This window comes from Phacochoerus africanus, chromosome 3 (genome assembly GCF_016906955.1).
Source record: "Phacochoerus africanus isolate WHEZ1 chromosome 3, ROS_Pafr_v1, whole genome shotgun sequence".
In the NCBI taxonomy this organism is placed as follows: domain Eukaryota; kingdom Metazoa; phylum Chordata; class Mammalia; order Artiodactyla; family Suidae; genus Phacochoerus; species Phacochoerus africanus.
Genome location: NC_062546.1, coordinates 131,580,523 through 131,602,160, shown reverse-complemented (window position 1 = coordinate 131,602,160; position 21,638 = coordinate 131,580,523). Strand labels below are relative to the sequence as shown.

Below are 21,638 nucleotides of genomic sequence, written 5' to 3'. Positions count from 1 at the left end.
AGTCCATCTGCACCTGAGGCACCTCTGAAGGTTTCCATGGGCCCTGTTCCTTGCCCCTCACCTGCCCTGTAGGACAGGACACACAGGTCAGCTGATTTCCACAGACCTCTCAGCGGACAAGAGAGGTCTCCAGAATACCCCCACGTCAGGGGCAAACCCCAGGTCTGCCAGAGCAGGAAGAGGACAGGATGTGGACAAACCCAGTCCCCTTGGTTCTTACCCCCAATCCCCTCCACTGTTAGGGTGACCCCATACCCACTCCTCCTCCCAGAACCTGAGCTGCCCCCTCCCCCAGTGTCCTACATCACCCTACTTTGTCTTCCCCTCGCAGGGCCTGGGTTACCCCTCTTCCCCTCCCTTCAGGGTCCTGAGCTAGCCCCTCGCCCATCCCCTCCAGGGTTCTGGGTTTCTCCACCTTTCTTTGCCCTTCCTGGGCCCTGGGTTACCCCTCTCTCATGCTTTTATGCTAAGGACAGTCAAGAACTTCTACCTTTTTTAGGACTTACAGAAATCTGCCTTTCCACCAGTCTCACTGTGCTTTCCTAAAGCAAATACTCGCAGAGGAAGGAGTGCCTGGATGAGGATTTTCCAATGCTTGGTACCTGGTGAGATGCTCGAGCCCTCCAAAAACTTGACTATCAAAAGTGCACAGCAGCAAGCCACTTAGCTTTTCTCCACAGGATACATTAACAAATTCCTTAACAGAAATTCTCCACATGCCCCAACAAGCAAGGGACTGATTCTTTTCCTTCCAGTCTTTCCCCTGACATTCTGCCCCGAGATGTACATACATGTGTGTCAAGGCCAAGCTCCATTCATTAAGTCTCAAATTTTCTTTAAATTTTTACCAAATAATAGTCCTCCTCTTTCCAAAAATACCTAAGGTAAAATCTGAATGAACAAAGGCTGTTTTTTTTTTCTTTTCTTTTTTTGGCCAACGTATGGCATATTGAGTTTCCAGGCCAAGGATGAGATCCAAGCTGCAACTGCAGCAATAGGGGATCTAAAAGTTTATTTTTAAATCAACAGTAAGGCATTCTGTTGCCTTGGGTGTAATGAGCTCAGCTGTCCCTGGTCCTGCGTGCGATGAGAGTAGGAGGACGCCTCACCTCCGGGAGGACGGGCAGCGCCCCAAAGTGGAAGCTGGAACAGTGACATGGAGATGAGAGGGAAACTTTTACAACATCAAGATTGGACTACAATTCATTACCCAGCTTCCTGTCCCCATAAGGAAACAGATGCGAGGACTCCCTCCCCCAAGGCTGGCCTGGAAACGCCCCAACCCCAGAGGATGCCTCAAGTCCTATCTGGAATTCTGTGCAGAGTTAGAGAAGAGTGACCCCTGGTTAGCACACATGCTGGATGAATGGCTTCGTGGAACCACAAACATGGAGGGTTGTACAGCTAAATAACCCATTCAGGAGTTCTTGTCATGGCGCAGCAGAAATGAATCTGACTAGTATTCATGAGGATGCGGGTTTGATCCCTAACCTTGCTCAGTGGGTCCGGGGATCTGGCATTGCCAAGAGCTGTGGTGTAGGTCACAGAGGTGGCTTGGATCCCAAGATGCTGTGGCTGTGGTGTAGGCCAGCAGCTGCAGTTCCAATTCAACCTTTAGCCTAGGAACCTCCATATGCCGAGGGTGCAGTCCTAAAAGGCAAAAAAAAAAAAAAATAATAATAATAAAATGACCCACTCGATTTACTGGGGAGAAAATTCAGCCCTTCTTACAGGAAAATGTTTTTTTTGTTTGTTTGTTTGTTTGTTTTAATTTTCCCACTGTACAGCAAGGGGGTCAGGTTATCCTTACATGTATACATTACAATTACATTTTTCCCCCAGCCTTTCTTCTGTTGCAACATGAGTATCTAGACAAAGTTCTCAATGCTATTCAGCAGGATCTCCTTGTAAATCTATTCTAAGTTGTGTCTGATAAGCCCAAGCTCCCGGTCCCTCCCACTCCCTCCCCCTCCCATCAGGCAGCCACAAGTCTCTTCTCCAAGTCCATGATTTTCTTTTCTGAGGAGATGTTCATTTGTGCTGGATATTAGATTCTGGATATTAGATTCCATGTCTTTGTACAATGACTAAACTTCTTTGTATTTACCAAGTAAAGTATTTATCAACTAAAATAGCATGTTCAGCATAAAAGAACACTTTACATGAAATACTTCCATCAGACTTGTAGCTCCCTCTGAGGAAGAAACCCCATTTGGAAACTAGGGAAGGGCAGCCTTTGGGAGCAGCTGGCTGATGGGTAGGATGGTGTGTCCTACTGGTATGTGAAGCCCAGGGCTCCTGGCCTGCTGGGAGAGCAGCTATAAAAGCAGTGAGAAGGATTTCTGAGGGGACAGCGCTGTGAGGGTGTAGGCCATCCTGGGGTGGGCAGTCGGGCTCGTGGGGCAGGGAGGCTGATATTAGGGAAACAGAGGCATGGCTGGCAGAGCCAAACTGGCCTGTCAGCCATGCCCACACCTCGTGAAGCTAAGAGCTGTGTTTCCCAAAGATGCAACCCAGCACCCAGCCACACTGATGACTGGGATGAGGGTATTGAATCCAGGCTAGAACCCAGCAGGATGTGACCTGTGCTGCCACAGACATGAAGATGCCAGAGGCTTGGGTCTGCATGAGCAACTGGGCTCCTTACCTCTCCTCCCCAACCACAACTTTCTCCCAAATTATTGTGCAACGTGAATGTCACCTACTCTAAAAGTTACATAGCTTTGTTGTCTTTAAATCCTCTTGTTCGCTCAGTCAACACCTACATGACGAGCCCCAGACAAGGTCATTGGCTAGTGGCTACCACGCTGGACAGCCCAGATAGCAAGATCACAGAAAGTTCTAGTGGACAACACTGGACCAGACCCAGCTGCCACACACAGAGATGAGCACAAGAGACCTGGAAATTTCTGCCCTCCTGAAGCCTATAATTTGGGACACAACAGGCTTTCATCAAATAAACAACACCAACAATCAAATTTACAAGTGGTGAGTACGATGAAGGGAACTGCAAAGTGACCCCCAGGAGTCGGGGCTAGGAAGGTTTTACTTATAAGACAGGCATGCTTGCATGAAAAAATGGCAAATGCTGAAATAGAAGGGCCTCTATTCTCTTACAAAGAGCGAGCAGTTCTGACCAGAGGCAGACAGCAGGCTTGCAGGTTCACAGACCGGGGAGATGCCTGGATTCTGTTCCTCTGACATTTTAGAACAGCATGAGGTCACCAGTGAAGTATCCCTGATCATTTCAGTTTGGGCTGATTCCCATCAAACACTGACAAAGAAACAGTGATTCAGTTAGGTCGGGACTTCATGAGAGCCAGCACTTGCTTGTCAGGACTGTGGAATGCCCGAAACAGAGATAACACAAGCATCAGATCAGTTCCTCTCACGGTTCAGGCTGCCCAGAAATCATGGGATCAAGACTGTCCAATCAGGTGTGTCAATGTCACAGGTAAGGGGTCTCAGCTGCCTTGCAGGCAGAGCTGCTGGGTGGAGACGCCCCCTACTCCAACCCAAGCCCACGATGCTGTCTGTGGCTCTGAGCTTTCTTCTCACTCCTCCTCCAACCTAGTGTCACGCTATTTCATCTGAGTGAGCAGGAGGGGAAGCCTAAAGAGCTACAGGGCTGATTCCTAAAGAGCTGGATATAAACATCAAACAGACCCAAAAAGAAAATGGTACAGATACTAGTGGAAAGGGAAACAGACAAATTAGGCTCTCTTCTCCAAGCCAGGAGAGAGATACAGGCATACCTCGCTTCATTGCAATTTGCCGATACTGCCTTTTTTTTTTTTTTTTTAAACAAATTGAAGGTCTGTGACAAACCTGTGTCATCAAAGCAAGTCTATAGGTACCATTTTTCCAACAGCAATTGCTCACTTTGCTTCTCTGTGCCATATTTTGGCAATTCTTACAGTATTTCAAATTTTTTCATTATTACATATTTGTAATAGTGATCTGTCATCAGTGACTTTATTTTATTTTGCTTTTTTTCGTTAGGGCTGTACCCGAGGCATATGGAGATTCCCAGGCTAGGGGGGTCTCATCAGAGCTGCAGCCGCCGGGCCTACGCCACAGCCACAGCAACTCCAGATCCAAGCCATGTCTGCGACCTACACCATAGCTCATGGCAATGCTGGATCCTTAAGCAAGGCCAGGGATCAGATCGAACCTACGTCCTCATGGATGCTAGATTTATTTCCACTGAGACACAACAGGAACTGCAATAAAGTATTTTTAAATTAAGATATGTACATTTTAAAAAGATATAATGCTATTGCACACTTAATAGACTACAGTACAATGTAAATGTAACTTTTTCATGTACTGAGAAACCAAAAAAATTTGTGTGACTCACTTTACTACAGTGGTCTGAAATTGAACCCACAATATCTCCGAGGCAGGTCTGTATTCTGCAGTTTTTCTAAAAGCTTTGTGTTTACTGCAATAAACCCCAACAGTAAACACTGTTACTATTTTAGACGAATGTCTTAAAAACGTACTATATACCATCTTGTCTCTTGCTACCTAAGGCAGGAACCACCCCCTCTGGGATGATGTTTGGTGACCCCAGCTCATCAGCGGGAAGATGCTCAGGGCCCTGAAGACATGAGTCAACCTATTGCCACCACCCCCATGAGGATCAGCCTAAGTGACGAGGGGCCTTCCGTGGGTCTGCACTCCCTGAGCTCCTTCCTCCCTGGCATCAGCCATCATCACCTCTCAGCCAGCATCAGGCATGTAACCCACACTTCTGCAATGTAAAGTGGACACCCTAGGACTGCAAGGGTCTCTCCTGGAATAAAGTGGAGGATGACTCTGTACATTGACTGGGGGCCCCACTTCTGGAATGTGGCTGTGAGAGGGGAAACGGGCGGGCATCTCACACAGTGTGGCAAAGTGCTGCACAGAACTGACGGGTGCTGCAAAGATGGGCAAGTGAACCAAGAACAGACTAGGAGACCCTGCCTTGCAACCCCATCAGCTGGAATTTTAAAGCTGAGCTGTCCTTAGCTAATCTATACTGAGCAGACTTACATGAACTGACACAAGAGTCAAAGAGAGATAATGAACTGCATTATTCACACAGAGCATCTGGCTGTTCCACCGCCTTCCCACTCCCTGGACAAGATCACTCTTGGGAACCTACCCCAAGCTGTGGTTGGAGACAGACAAGCTCCATTCTAGAGTGTTTTAGACACAATGCATCAAGCACTGCAGCCAGGAATGAGGGTCAAACAAACCAGGAAGCAAAACCATCGCTACCACTTGTGAGGGTCCCTTGCACCTAGAAGCAGCACACAGAGCAGTGTAGCCCACACAGGCTGGGGAACCACCAGGCTGCTGCTCGGTGAGAACAGGGATGGTGACCTGACCCCACCCCCCAACCCACTCGTGTTGTCATCACTGGGGCCTGCTCTTCCAGAAGGCATTCGGGGTCAGGTAACATGGACCCCATTGACAATCCCAGACACAGACCTCACAATCTGGGCAGTACAGTGGACATTCATGCAAAGCTCCATCTTTGCAGATGGTCTCTCATCTCAAACTTCCTCCGCAAGATTTCACTGTATTCCTCTGACAATCACAGACCTGGAAAGTAGGATGGTTTGTGGCAGCAAACATGCACAGACATTGGTGAAAGAAAAAGAGGAGAAAGGTACCAGCAAAATGCAGCCACAGAGCGCTGCCGGGGCCCTCCAAGTCTGAGAAACAGTGCCTAGCTTTCTTTTGGTTTAAATTTGGTAAAAAGTCTCTCAAACTCTTGGCTGAGGAAACTCACACTTAATGCCTGCTGAGGAAAGCTGTGACCTGCTTCTCAGGCTGCAAAGAGGTCTGAAGGTTATGCCTAAGGCTTTGGAAGGGAGACGCTGAGCTAGTACTCATCCTTTCATTAAGACTGATGGGAGCCTTTAGTTTCTCTTACATGTTGCTTTAACCAGCAACCTAGCAGTCTCTCAAAGGGGAATCAGGGGTGGTTACTGAAATTCAGGACTGGTCATCTCGGGACACAATCGACCCACCCAGCAGCTCTTCTCTGGATTTTTTCTTCCAGAAAGAAAACAATACCTTCAATGTTAAAGACTGGAAATTCTTTTTTTTTTTTTTTTGTCTTCTTATGGCCACACCTGCGGCATATGGAGGTTCCCAGGCCAGGGGGTCCAATCAGAGCTGTAGCTGCTGGCCTACACCAGAGCCACAGCAACACCAGATCCAAGCCTCGTCTGCGACCTACACCACAGCTCACGGCAATGCTGGATCTAAAAGAATGCTGGATCTTTAACCCAATGAGCGAGGCCAGGGATCGAACCCGCAACCCCATGGTTCCTAGTCAGATCTCTCAACCACCGAGCCACGATGGGAACTTCAACACTGGAAATTCTCATTTGACCTAAATATGGACCATTACTCACTACTCCCAGCACCTCTCATAACACGTCACTGTGAGGTGGGCACTTTATATGGTTTCTCATGGTGGTTCTCTATCCTGAAGCCACGAGCCACCTGAAACCACCTGGGGTACCTGTTAGGAAAGGTGAGTCCTGGGCTCACCCTAGACCTAATGAACCAGAATTTCTAGGCTCAACTGCCCCAGGGGTTGTGATCACCGAGTACATTTGGCCAAGACTGGCTCATCTCATTCGGTCTTTACCACAATTCAAGAAAGCAGGTACGTATTTACCTCATTTGATCAGGAGGCAGAGTTACCTGTCTGAAGTTTATAGCCAGCCAATGGAGGGCAGGGATTTGGACCTTCTGGCTAAGCACCAAGAAAGTCACACGCTGACCTGCCCAGCTATCCTGCTGCTCGCAACACAATATGGAAACGGTGGAAACTTTAATCAAATTACAGAGCAGCCTATACTATTAAAATAAGTGGGGGAAAGACTCCACAAGGAATTAAGGCCCATCTATACATGTTTACCCCAAGCAAAATCCAACCTCGCATAGGGGTCCTGCACTCTCCCTAAGCCCGGGGCCATGCCACCTCCTCCTCTTCCCCCTGCATGGCCACAGCCAGAATCATAGGCTCCAAGCTCGGGGGGCACAGTGCACGCACATGGCCACATCTGAGGGTGGGGGGCACCTGTGCTGCCAGGAAACTCTCTGAGGCTTTTCTTAAGCATGTGTTAGCTGATGCACTCTATACACCACCATTTGGCTTGTTGGAAAATAACTGGGAAGCATTTGGAAATAAATTTGTGCAGGAAAAGACGAAGTCATGTTATACTATTTACACACACGACACAGCCTAGAAATGCATATTAAACACTGTTGGTTACATCTATGAAACAACTGATAACTTAGCCTTACATTTCTAATGCCAATTTAGCCAAATGGAAAATTTGAAAGCAGCATTATTTATATGAATCTGATAAGTAACCAGCTCAGATCTTCATTTAGATGTACTCATCCCAGGCTTCCTTCCCACAGTACAGTGAACCCCCACTCCCACCCCCGCACACACACACCAATGGAAATGCACTTGGAGCTGGTATTCAGTAGCTTAAATAGGCTCCATGAGGACCAAGTCCTACCCTCCTTCCAGAAGGCAGGCCAGAAACTTCCTTGCTGAGCACTTTTTTTTTTTTGCGGGGGGGGGGGGGGAGAGGGGGGTGTCTTTTTTTTTAAGGGCCACACCTGTGGCATAGGGAAGTTCCTGAGCAAGGGGTCAAATTGGAGCTGCAGCTGCCAGTCTACACTACAGTCACAGCCACACCGGATCCTTAACCCACTGAGTAAGGCCAGGGATCAAACCTGCATCTCATGGATACTAGTCGGGCTCATTACTGCTGAGCCGCAACAAGAACTCCCTGAGTACCTTTAACTCATCCAAACACAGGGCCGGAAATTCCTGCCCTGCTCACTCTGCATGGTTCACTGGAAGACTAGGTTGGTTAAGACAGGAGAAAATTTGCCAATGCAGAAAGCACCACCTTCTTTGGGTATTTCTAGCTGACATTCATCAGAGGCACAGGAACTGCTAGTCTAATTCAAAATGATTCAAATTGTACTTGCTTCTAGAAAAGTTTTACTAGTCATGTGGGAAGTTTTGAGAGCTCTAAACTTCCTTGTGAGAAAGAACAATAGGACTACAGGCATCTTAAGTCATTCTTAAGACAATTAAACCAAAATGGGGGCTAAAACATCAAAGAAGCTGGCCCCAACCACAAGCAGTGGAACCATCGTTACCTGTTTCTCCCCACAGCGTGTCAGTGCCATTGACGTCTATTTCGTGTTCTTTTTCCAGTCCCAGCAAGCACTGGACCACCTGTCAGAAGTGGCAACGTGATTTAATGAGTTTCACAGCCATATGTGCTTATTATATCCTATGTTATCAAAGGAGAGAGTGTGTTGTTTTTTAACCATGATTATCTCATGCTGCACAAGGAGAGAAAACATAATGAAAACAGCTTTCCAGCATAATTTGTATGCTATTCACACTTTCACTTTGAGAATTTGAAAAAAAAAAAAAAAAAGATAGTGAATTTCGGCAACACTGTTCAGGATTACTAGGTACTCAGAATTCTAATGAATTCCCCATGACCCAAATATGCCAGCCTAATCAACAAAGGACAGTGAGATCACACAGACTGCAGTTTCTGCATAAACTGCAAAAGAGGTGAATCCTTTTTTTCACAAGGAAGGAAAACAAGGCGATGTACTCCTTTTCAATAGAATAGTGCTATCCAAGTGATTTTTCTACTGACAACATTCTTCTCTCTCAAAGAGTCAAAGAACAGGTTGGGTCATGTGCGCAGAGGCAGGGGTCTGCCGGCTTGTGGAGAAGTGGAAATATCGGAGCCCCGAACCAGAGCCAACACCCACCCTGCTCATCCGCGGCAACAGGAGAGCTTGTGGAAGCCATGTTTCCGTCTCCCAGTCCACTCCCAGTAAGGGCCCCAAATACGTCCACATCCTAGTCATGGAAACCCGGGTATGTTACCTGACATGGCAAGAGGGCATTTGCAGATGGGATCATGAATCTTGAAATGGAATGGTTATCCTGCATTACTCAGGTGTATATTTGCCATGCACTTGATATGACCACAGCTGTTTATAAGAGGGACAGGAGGAAGCAGGAGACTGGAGGAGAAGAGCCTTGGTTAGAGGGACACACTCTGAAGACAGAGGCAAGGCCACAAACTCAGGAATAAAGGTGGCCTCTAGAAGCTAGAAAAAATAAAGAACCACTTTCCTTAGGAGCCTTCAGAAGGAACACTGGCTTCCTGACCCAATTTAATTTCAGCCTTCTGACCTCCAGAACCATAAAAGAACAGGTGGTTTTAACCGCTAAAGTCTGTGGTCACTTGTTACAACAGCATTAGGAAATGAATACACCCTTTGCGTCTTTTAGTGAAGAAACCCTGTCCTTTTCCACAATATAGTTGTTGACTGTGCTGGGGTTGCTTATTCATAGCTCCTCGCAGCCAGCTTTGTCTATTTATTTTTTCTCGTTTTGTCTTTTTTTAGGGCTGCACCTGTGGCATATGGAGGTTCCCAGGCTAGGGGTCGAATCACAGCTGTAGCTGCCGGCCTACACCACAGCCATAGCAACACCAGATCCAAGCCTTGTCTGTGACCTACAACACAGCTCACAGCAACACTGGATCCTTAACCTACTGAGCAAGGCCAGGGATCGAACCTGCATCCTCATGGATACTAGTCAGGTTGGTTAACCACTGAGTCATGACAGGAACTCCAATAGCCAGCTTTAACACAAGCTGAGACCAAGATCACATCTAACATTGTGTTCACTGTCCTTCCTAAGACGATTTTTCACATTCTGGACCCATGCAGATTTAGGGAAGAGTTTAAAGAAGAAAAACATCTACATTTAGATAAGTATTTAACATGTTCTCTCTGTATCTATCTGCACAGAAATTTAAACATACTTATATTTTTAAACGAATAATAATAAACTCACCATATGATAACATTTAACACGTTTTTATCAATTGCATATATATATATATATATACACACACACACATATATAAATTTTTTTTATGTCTGCACCTGCAGCATATGGAGGTTCCTGGGCCAGGGGTCAAATGGAGCTGCAGCTGAGGCCAGGGGTCAAATGGAGCTGCAGCTGAGGCCAACACCAGATCTGAGCCACATCTGTGACAGCTTGCATGTGGCAAGGCCAGATCCTTAACCCCCTGAGCAAGGCCAAGGATCAAACCCACATCCTCACAGAGGTAGTGTTGGGTCCTTAATCTGCTGAGCCACAATGGGAACTCCCGAAATGTGGGGTTTTTCTTTTTTTGATAATTAAAGCATTCTTTACTGAGATCATTAAAAATTACAGAAACAACTTTATATTATAAAGGCACAGGAGATAGTTCTGATAAAATATTAAAAATAAACAGTAACTTATAGCACAAAATCTTTATGCACATGCAAACCTCAAATGTCTGACTCAAAAATATTTTACTCTTAGGAGTTCCCGTCGTGGCACAGTGGTTGATGAATCTGACTAGGAACCATGAGGTTGTGGGTTTGATCCCTGGCCTTGCTCAGTGGGTTAAGGATCTGGTATTGCCGTGAGCTGTGGTGTAGGTCGCAGACCCGGCTTGGATCCCACATTGCTGTGGCTCTGGTGTAGGCCTGGTGGTTACAGCTCCGGGTAGACCCCTAGCCTGGGAACTCCATATGCCATGGGAGTGGCCCTAAAAAAGACAAAAAGAAAAAAAAAGAAACAAAACTATTTTACTCAGCGAGTAATGACTAAAAATATAAATTGCCACTGTATAATAAATATCCAATAGTGAACATCGTCATAGCAAAGTGAACAAAATATTTATTGCTTTTCATATACATATTTTCCCTGTAATATTAAATTCCTAATTCTTTTATATCCTCTCAATTTTTCTAGAGATAAAAGAAATTGCAAGAGTTCCCATCATGGCTCAGCGAAAACAAATCTGACTAGCATCCATGAGGACGCAGGTTCAATCCCTGGCCTTGCTCGGTGGGTTAAGAAGGATCCAGTGTTGCCATGAGCTGTAGTGTAGGTCACAGATAAGGTCTGGATCCCATGTTGCTGTGGCTGTGGTATAGGCCAGAGTCTACAGTTCTGATTTGACCCCTAGCCTGGGAACCTCCATATGCTGTGGGTGCAGCCCTAAAAAAAAAAAAAAAAAAAAAAAAAAAAAAAAAAGACAAAAAGAAAGAAATTCCACATAATCTCATGGGGGAAATGGTAGTTATAAAAAACTACCTCAAGTAGCAATCACTGCTGGCAATGTTTTCTCACTTCCTGTTCGGTGATTGCAATCGCTCTTCCATGAAGTAAGATAAATGTCTGCTAACCCACAGAAAGACAACTCTTCTGTGACTGGCATTCTAAGGTTTAGAATGAATACTTATCAAATATAAAAGGTGCTCCACTTTGAAAATGTGTATATTATCTGACATTTTCAGTAAGAGTATTTTTCCATTTTATGAAATGAGTATCTTCTCTGAAACTAAAACATATAGATACGTTGACTGGCATCATTTCACTTGTTTGTAAATCTCTTATGTCTGTCTTAGAAGATGGCTATGGAAGCTCTCTAGTGGCTTAGTGGTTAAGGATTCAGTGTTGTGACCACTGCGGTTTGATCCCTGACGCAGGAACTTCCGCATGCTGCAGATACAGCCGGGGGAGGGGGTGGGGGGTGGGGGGGGGAGAGGGGGAGAGAAAGAGAAAGAGAGAGAGAGAAGAGAGCTGCATTCTCTTATATATATGCATTCAACTTACTGGAATATATTGTATTGGCTCAAGTAGGGTATATGTGTATTTTTGATATTTTAAATGCCAACAATAAGCCAGCCAGCAATGTGTGTGTATATGCTCCAGTGTTTTAAATGCTAAATGTCAGCCAGCCAGCTTGGCACCCAAATTTACTTTAAGTTATTGTGGGAAAGAATCTTACCAAACACTGGCAGCTCTAATTCCCTGAAGATAATACAGAGTGAGAAACACATGGAAGAGAGAGGGTAAAATATTATTAAATTCACAGACGCATGGGTCAAGAGATGACAATGAAATCCCCAAAATGAGAAATACTGACATCGATCAGAAGCAAGTGCTCCACGTAACTACTGTGTGCAGTTTTCCTTCAGTGCAGGAACTGCAAATGACAAGCATTCTTATGTGCTACCAGAGCACTGAAGTTCTATTTTTAAAAATCCCTCAAATATTCAAAAGCAAGTTTAGAATTAGGATTCCACGTGACTAGTGTTAAATGATCACAAGGACAAAAGAATGAATCAAAGGGGAAAAAAGTAGACAGCAGGCCTAGTGGGTAAAAACAGAACAAGGAAGGAAGAGAGGAAGAAACCAGAGAAGGAGCACTGTGGGCTGGAGAGCACTTTGCCTGGGAGTGTCTAGCCCACCCAGCCAGTCCCTGCTCCCATTGTGGGCTCTCCCCTAGCTTTTTACTGACAGAAAGGGTGTGATAGTAATAGAAGAACGTTGCACCAACTGCTCTTTCTTGAAACTTTCATTTTCTTTCATTCCTTTGGTGCATAACAAAAGCTAGCAACTCAGAAAAAGGTGACTGCAAAGCACCTGACACCCCCACCCCCCACCCCAGGGATCCCAGTCTCCCAGGAAGGGCCCTGGCAGCCCCCACTCACCGCGCTGTGGCCCATGCTGGCGGCAGCCGTCAGCGCCTGCTGCAGGGCTTGGCTCTTCCTGAGTGCGCCTGGCTGGGGCGGGCTGGCTGACCACTCACAGGTCAGCAGGTAGCGGAGAATGTCGCCGTGGCCCCTCAGTGCGCTGTGGACCAGTGCGCATTGGCCTTTCTTATCCAAGTGGTCCACCTGTGGGGGGATGGGGAGGTCACAGCTGAGCATCGCTATGCCTCTGAGAACATGGTGCTCCACAAATGCTCTACATCAACCCCATCCCAACGCACAGGCACAGGGGTCATGTTCCAACATCTCTCTCTGGAGAACGTCAAGTCTCCGTCTGAATTACACTGCTGTAATTAAGGTACTGTTCCAGGCTCGAGTTCCCTCTGAAGAACTAGTGATCACATGACACCCTCCTCACTCCCTGTGTCTCTCCAGTAAATGACTCGGAGCTCCGAGTTCTCTGGGGAGCTGGTATGAGGACACAGACCAAAACCCAGACTTCCCAACTTCAGTCTCCTGTGTGGAACATTCTAAGTTGCAGTGATGAGCTATGATCTATCTGGGCAGTAGAGCAGTTCTTTAATCACTGAGATGACACAGCTAGGGAAAGGAAGGGACCCGGACACCCAGCTCTGAATGAGAAGGCCCGGAAGGGACTCCAAGTGCATTTTATTGGGGAAGGCAGGTGACTGGGGATGTGTCAGCATGCTACGTATGGTCACAAAACCAAGAAGGCTGCAGAGCTACAAAGGGGGAGAGCCTGAGCATTAAGTACCCCCTCATGGTCCAAGAGGCAGCAGAAAGCACACCATTCCCTGTCTCAGACTGGGAATCCTAGGCTGGAAGAGGACCAGGGTCCAGCCTCACCTCCAAATTCTGATGATGCTCTGCATATCCTCCCAGAGGTTTTGCAAAAGCCACATATGTGACCCCCGTCCCCCTCCCACAGAGCTTTCAGCTAGCTTCTGAATGAAGGTAAGGGAGGATTTGGATGTGGAAACGGAGGAGTGGTGATGAGTAGTAATGAACCCACTGGGAAGGTTGACCAGCAACAATTCCTTTCTTCCATGACCCAAAGCGAACCTGTCCCAAACACGGTATTTTTGAGAGAAAGAACAAAAAGGCTTTCTTTTTGTTGAACTTTTAATATCCTAATTAATGTAAAGAAAAAAGACAAATATCAGCGATTTACTTCTACTGTTATTCAAAAGTGCATTCCCCCTTCCCCAACGAAGGGCTTTTAACTAAACCTAAGACAGAGTTTACTGTGAACTTGGCACTGGTCTCATTTAATCTATTGACATTGATAGTCCTTGAGTAACTTCATATATATATATACATATATATAGTTACTTTCTATTAATGTTAATATACTGGTTTATTTAATGCTCACATGATAGCCCTGTGGTAGATCCTGCTGTTGTGCCCATTTTACAGATGAGAAGCCTGAGGCACACAGCCTCAACAACTTGCCCAACATCTCAGCTAGTAGATGGAGGAATGAGGGCTCAGGGCCTTCTAGTTTCTGGAGCCACGTGCTTAAGCACATGACTTCCAAGACTCACAGAACTCAGTTTATTGTCAAGAGGAAAAAAGAAAAAGAAAAAAAAAATACATGAAATGGAATAAGAAAAAAGGAGGAAAAAACCCAAACATTTAAGTCTTTTCAACTAATCCAGCACTATGTTAAGTTCTGTGATAAGTCCCAAGGTAACACTTGCAGGCTTCTGAAGTGGGGCTTTACTCGGGCTGCTGGGGGCCAGGAGTCTCCCTGTATCCCGCCTCCCCTGGGGCAGAATTAAGCAGAGTAAGAGTGAAATGCAGGGCCCCCGCTCTCTTGGAGGTGATACACTCTCATCACACACACCTATATCAGGCCACACCACACTGTCTGGAGCCTGTAGCTCCACCCTTTCTGTTTACATGGTGACTTCTGTTCACTGCAACTGGGCAGACATCAAAGGGAGACAGGCCCAGCCAATGACAATTCTACAAGAATGCAAGATACCCCTCCCTCCCATCAGGGAAGGCTGCCGCTTACCCTTGCCCCCCTCTTGGCCAGGAGACACACCAGCCTCATGTGGCCGGCAGCGGCTGCGTAGCAGAGGGCAGTCATGCCATTCTCCGACGTGCCATCCAGGCAGGCGCCAAACTCCAGGAGCAGAGTGACCACCTCCTCGTGGCCAAGGTGAGACTGGACGCACAGGATTGGGGCGTTATTTAACACTTCAGTCCTGTAGTTGACGTTGGCCCCTCCCAAAATTAGGAGACGGCTCACCTGTTAGAGAATGTCCCCCAACAAGATTAGTATCTCCTGTAAACAGAATCCTCCTTCACTGTGGGTGGGAATGTAAATTGGTACAACCACTATGGAGAAGAGTATTCAGTTTTCTGAAAATAGAACTACCATGTGATCCAGCAATCGCACTCCTGGGCCTATAAAAGGACAAAACTATAATTCAAAAAGATACATGTTCATAGGAGCACTATTCCAATAGTCGAGACATAGAAACAACCTAAACATCTGTTGACAGATAAATGGGTTAAGAAGACATGATGCATATATACACAATGGAATACCACTCAGCCATAAAAAAGAATGAAATAATGCCAATGCAGCAACACAGATGGACCTGGAGATTCTCATACTAAGTGAAGTAAGAAAGAGAAAGGCAAATACCACATGATATCACTTACATGTGGTATCTAAAATATGGCATAAATGAACCTATCTACAAGACAGAAACAGATTCACAGACATAGAGAACAGACTTGTGGTTGCCAAGGGGAAGGGAGAGGGAGTAGGAGGGACTGGGAATTTGGGGTTAGTAGCTGCAAACTATTATATTTAGAATGGATAAGCAATGAGGTCCTACTGTACAGCACAGGGAACTATATCCAATCTCCTGGGATAGACCATGGTAGAAAATTCTGTAAGAAAGGGAATGTATGTGTGTGTGTGTGTGTGTGTGTGTGTGTGTGTGTGTGTGTGTGTGTGTGTGTGTGTGTGTGTGTGTGTGTATATATATATATATATATCTGAATATATAAAAAATGTAAATATATGTATAACTGAATCACTTTGCTGTACAGCTGAAATTGGCTCAACATTGTAAATCGACTAAAATAAAAAATAAGAAATGAAGATTAACATCTCATGCAGATGTCAGTCACAACAGCATTTGTGGAGAAGGGCCATATCCTTCGTCCAGCACTTCTCAAACTTGAGCATGCACCAGTATGACCTGGACATGTGCTGAATGTGCCTGTTCTCAATAGTGGGAATGTAAAATGCATATAGCTGCCATGGAAAACAAGGTGGACATTTCTCAAGATCCAGCAATCCTACTCTGGGTACATCCCCAAAACAAATGAAATCAGTGTCTCTGCACTGCCATGTTATTGCAGCACAATTCACAGTAGTAAAGAGATGCAAACAAACTGAAGGATCAACAGATGGATCAACAAAAGTGGTGTGTACACACAGTGGAATATTACTCAGCCCTTAAAAGGGAGGAAATCCTGTCACATGCCACAATATAGATGAACTTTGAGAACATTATGCTAAGTGAAATAAGGCAGCCGCAAAGAGATGAATACTCTATGATTCCACTTATGAGGAGCATAAAGTAGTGAAATTCAGGAGTTCCCGTCGTGGCGCAGTGGTTAACGAATCCGACTAGGAACCAGGAGGTTGCGGGTTCGGTCCCTGCCCTTGCTCAGTGGGTTGGCGATCCGGCGTTGCCATGAGCTGTGGTGTAGGTTGCAGACGCGGCTCGGATCCCGTGTTGCTGTGGCTCTGGCGTGGGCCGGTGGCTACAGCTCCAATTCAACCCCTAGCCTGGGAACCTCCATATGCCACGGAAGCGGCCCAAGAAATAGCAACAACAACAACAAAAGACAAAAAAAAAGTAGTGAAATTCATAAAGAAAGGAAGGCGAATAGTGGGTGCCAGGTCTGGGAGAATGGAGATATGAGAGATGTTTAATAGGTATGGAGATTTCATTTTATTCTGGAGAGCTATTGCATAATAACACAAATATATTTAACACTATTTAAGTCTACTCTGAAAAAATAGTTAAGATGATACATTTTACATGCTTTTTATCATAGTTAACAATGAAAATTTAGGGAGTGTCCATGTGGTGCAGTGGATTAAGGATCCAGCATTACCACTGCAGTGACTCAGGTTCAATCCCTGTCCCAGAAACTTCCATGTGCTGTAGGCTCGGCCAAAAAAAAACGTTTTTTAAATGAAAAAGAAATTTAGAAATGCACATCCTCCGGGCTCAGACCTCTGGTTTCAGTAGGTCTGAGGTGGGGCCTGAGAATGTGCTTTTTTCTTTCTTTTTTTTTTTTTTTTTTTGTCTTTTTAGGGCCATACCCATGGCATGTGGAGGTTCCCAGGCTGGGGGTCCACTGGAGCGACAGCCGCCAGCCTACACCACAGCCACAGCAACACCAGATCTGAGCCTCGTCTGCTACCTACACCACAGCTCATGGCAACACCAGATCCTTAACCCACTGAGTGAGGCCAGGGATCAACCTTGCGTCCTCATGGATGCTAGTCAGATTCGATTCCACTGAGCCATGACAGGAACTCCCCAGAATGTGCTTTTTTTAAATGAATTCCCAGGTGATACTGATGCTGTTGGTGTAAGAACCATACTTTGAAAACCACTGTTTGCTCTAAATAAAAACAGAAAATTCATTTCTGGGGCAGTGAAATCGTCGTCACAGGATTAAAAAATTAATAGTGAATCAATGGAAAAATGGGCAAAAGACCTGAATAGACATTTCTCCAAAGAAGATATTCAGATGGCCAACAAACACATGAAAAAATGCTCAACATCGCTGGTTATAAGAGAAATGCAAATAAAAACTACCATGAGATATCACCTCACACTAGTCAGAATGGCCATCATTAATAAATCCACAAATAACAAGTGCTGGAGGGGGTGTGGAGAAAAGGGAACCCTCCTACACTGTTGGTGGGAATGTAAACTGGTACAGCCACTGTGGAGAACAGTTTGGAGATACCTTAGAAACCTATACATAGAACTTCCATATGACCCCCCAATCCCACTCTTGGGCATCTATCCGGACAAAACTCTACTTAAAAGAGACACGTGCACCCGCATGTTCATTGCAGCACTGTTCACAATAGCCAGGACATGGAAAGAACCCAAATGTCCATCGACAGAGGATTGGATTCAGAAGAGGTGGTATATATACACAATGGAATACTACTCAGCCATAAAAAAGAATGACATAATGCCATTTGCAGCAACATGGATGGAGCTAGAGAATGCCATACTGAGTGAAATGAGCCAGAAAGACAAAGACAAATACCATATGATATCACTCATAACTGGAATCTAATATCCAGCACAAATGAACATCTCCTCAGAAAAGAAAATCATGGACTTGGAGAAGAGACTTGTGGCTGCCTGATGGGAGGGGGAGGGAGTGGGAGGGACCGGGAGCTTGGGCTTATCAGACACAACTTAGAATAGATTTACAAGGAGATCCTGCTGAATAGCATTGAGAACTTTGTCTAGATACTCATGTTGCAACAGAAGAAAGGCTGGGGAAAAAATGTAATTGTAATGTATACAATTAGTAAGGATAACCTGACCCCCTTGCTGTACAGTGGGAAAAAAAAAAAATTAATAGGGAGATAATAAAGCCTAAAGTAAAAGCAAGTACTGTCTTTTCCTCCCAAGGAAGTGTGCCTGTAAGAAGCAGCAGAATCCATGCAAATGTTGATGTGCTTGGGACTCTCAGCAGCACAGACCTAGAAAAGCATCTTTTTCCACTAGCTACTCCATTCACCACCACTGAACTCCTTGGATACAGATAGCAGAAGTTTGTTATGTGTATGTTTTAATATAAAAGTCACTGAAAACTTTATGCAAATTTTAGCTACATGAATACCTTAAAATCTCCAAATAATCAAAAAATGATACCCTTTTTAACACCTATCAGGATGTCTGCTGAGTTTTTCCAACAGTTCCCTTCATTGGTCCTGACGGGCATCCATCACTCCCCCTGATAGACCTGGGTTCCCCACTCAGTGTGGAAACCACAGAGACTGGGTCACTTATTTGGCCAGAGACACACAGAATCATTAAAAGATAGAGAAAGGCTTATAAAATTCAAGGTATTTCAATAATATAATGTCGGCAAGAGTAGTTGACAGAATACTTACAAATTGATACACATTATTACTTTCATCTGGTGGTGACGCCACACCTGAGAATAGGTGTAGCACAGATAGCATGCAGACAGGTTAGAATCCAAAGCACAGAATCTGAGGAGGTCTTGGTTGCTGCTGAGGCTGGAAGCCCAGGTGACCCAGCCCTTCAGCTACTTCTCTGACCTCCCCTCCTCGCACAGGGACCAAGCTGGGTCTAATGCTTGTCCTCTAACAAAGGGTAGGCATGCCCCAGCCCCCTGGCCTTTACCTATGCATCTCCCTCTGCCAGGAATAAGTGCCCTTTCCATAGATACAGATAACAAAGGATCACTTTCTATGGTCTTTGCTCCAAGGCCAGGGCAATGCTGCATACACCCCCACCAACCACCAACCACAGGCATAGCCCTCCCCTCTGCACACTCCATTTCCTGGCTTAGTCCATGGCACAAGACACTGGTTCCAAAATACAGAGGTTCACAGAGAAGAGAGGAAAATGAAGCCCCTTCATGGGCAAGGAGAGACCACCGGTCTGCTCCTTCCCACCATTATGTCCATCCCTTACATTTCAGGAGGGGTGCCTTGTACACAAGTGACAAGGAGGCCCCTGTGATCCAGCACCTGCCCTGTCATTCACACCATCAGGGGGTGGGGGGTGGGGGCACACCCTTCACCCTACCCAGGTCAGCACCAACTCAACCTCCAGCCTCCTGCTGCCAACCAGCACGTGTGGATGGAAGGGCAGAAAACACAGGGACAAGAAATCAGGAGAGGTGCCCCCGTCCCAAAAGTGACATGTGACCCAGGGCCTCGGCCAAACTCATCCCTGCTGGGCCTGCTCCACAAGTCCACACAGGTGTGCTCTTAAAAATAGCACCAAGGGGAAGGTAAACTAGTGCAACCACTGTGGAAAACAGTGTGGAGGTTCCTCAAAAAACCAAAAATAGAACTACTATACAAACTAGTAATCCCACTCCTGGGCATCTATCTGGAGAAAATCCTAACCGGAAAAGATATATGCACCCCAATGTTCTTTACAATAGCCAAGCAGACATGGGAGTAACCTAAATGTCCACTGTCAGAGGAATGGATAAAGAAGATGTGGTACATATGCACATGGAATATTAGCTATAAAAAGAACAAAATAATGCCATTTGCAGCAACATGAATGGACTTAGAGATAATCATACTAAACGAAGTTAGAGAGTGAAAGACAAACATTATATGATATCTTTATATGTGGAATCTAATGAAAGAATACAAATGAACTTATTTGCAGAACAGAAACAAATTCACAGATTTTGAAAAATTTACAGTTACCAAAAGGGACAGGTCAGGGGAGGGATGGACCGGGGGTTGGGGACTGGCATATGCACACTGTGGTATATGGAATGAGGTCAATGGAGACCTGCCATATAGCACAGAGATCTCTACCCAATATCCTGTGATAATTTCCATGGGAAAAGAATCTGAAAGAGAATGGATGTGTGTACATGTATAACTGAATCACTTTGTTCTCAGCAGAAATTATCACAACATTTAAAGCAACAAATACTTCAATAAAACTTTAAAAATTGACAAAAATAAAATAACTCCCAAAGCAACAGAAATAAAAGCAAAAATAAGCCAATGGGACCTACTCAAACTGACAAGCTTTTGCACAACAAAGGAAACCATAAAACAAAAAGACAACTTACAGAATGGGAGAAAACAGTTTCAAACGATGCAAATGACAAGGGCTTAATCTCTAAAATATACAAACAACTTATACAAGCCAACAGCAAAAAAAACCAACAACCCAACTTAAAAATGGGCAAAAGACCTGAATAGACATTTCTCCAAAGAAGATATACAGATAGCCAACAAGCACATGAAAAAATGCTCAACTTCACCGATTATTAGAGAAATGCAAACCAAAACTACTATGAGGTACCCCCTCAAAACAGTAAGAATGGCCTTCATTAGTAAGTCCACAAATAACAAATGGTGGAGAAGGTGTGGAGAAAAGGGAACCCTCCTGCACTATTGGTGGGAATGTCAACTGGTACAACCACTATGGAAAACAGTATGGAGGTACCTTAGAAAACTATACATAGAACTACCATATGACCCAGCAATCCCACTCTTGGGCATATATCTGACAAAACTTTCCTTGGAAAAGACACATGCACCTGCATGTTCACAGCAGCACTTTCACAACAGCCAAGATGTGGAAACAACCTAAATGTCCATCAACAGATGACTGGATTAGGAAGATGCAGTATAAATGCACAATAGAATACCACTCAGCCATAAAAAAGAAGAAACTAATGCCGTTTCAGCAACATGGATGGAACTAGAGACTGATATAAGTGAAGTAACTCAGAAATACAAATACCACGTGATATCACTTATATCTGGAAACTAATATCCGGCACGAATGAACCTTTCCACAGAAAAGAAAATCATGGACATGGAGAATAGACTTGTGGTTGCCAGGGGAAGGGGAGGGAATGGGATGGACTGGGAATGTGGGTGTAATAGATGCAAACCATTGCCTTTGGAATGGATAAGCAATGAGATCCTGCTGTATATAGCACTGGGAACTATACCTAGTCACTTAGGATGGAGCATGATAATGTGAGAAAAAAGAATATATACATATATGTACGACTGGGTCACCTTGCTGTACAGAAGAAAATTGATGGAACACTATAAACTAGCTATAATGGAAAAATAAAAATTGTTATTAATATGAAATAAAATAAAATAAAAACACAGAGGGGAAATGCTAAAAAAATAAATAAAATGAAATGAAATTTAAAAAAAA

At 45.0% G+C, this 21,638-nt stretch overlaps 1 protein-coding gene across 3 annotated transcripts in view; it reads right to left on the bottom strand.

The window, feature by feature from the left end:
- Nucleotides 1–21,638, bottom strand: part of TANC1 (tetratricopeptide repeat, ankyrin repeat and coiled-coil containing 1) — a 244,305-nt gene that overhangs the window by 21,056 nt on the left and 201,611 nt on the right. For all 3 annotated transcript variants that reach the window (XM_047772674.1, XM_047772673.1, XM_047772675.1), the window contains 3 exons: nucleotides 14,675–14,911; nucleotides 12,634–12,819; nucleotides 8,197–8,275 (listed from right to left, as the gene is read on the bottom strand). In XM_047772674.1, coding sequence (XP_047628630.1) covers nucleotides 8,197–8,275; nucleotides 12,634–12,819; nucleotides 14,675–14,911 — 502 coding nt within the window. The remainder of the gene's footprint in view (nucleotides 1–8,196; nucleotides 8,276–12,633; nucleotides 12,820–14,674; nucleotides 14,912–21,638) is intronic.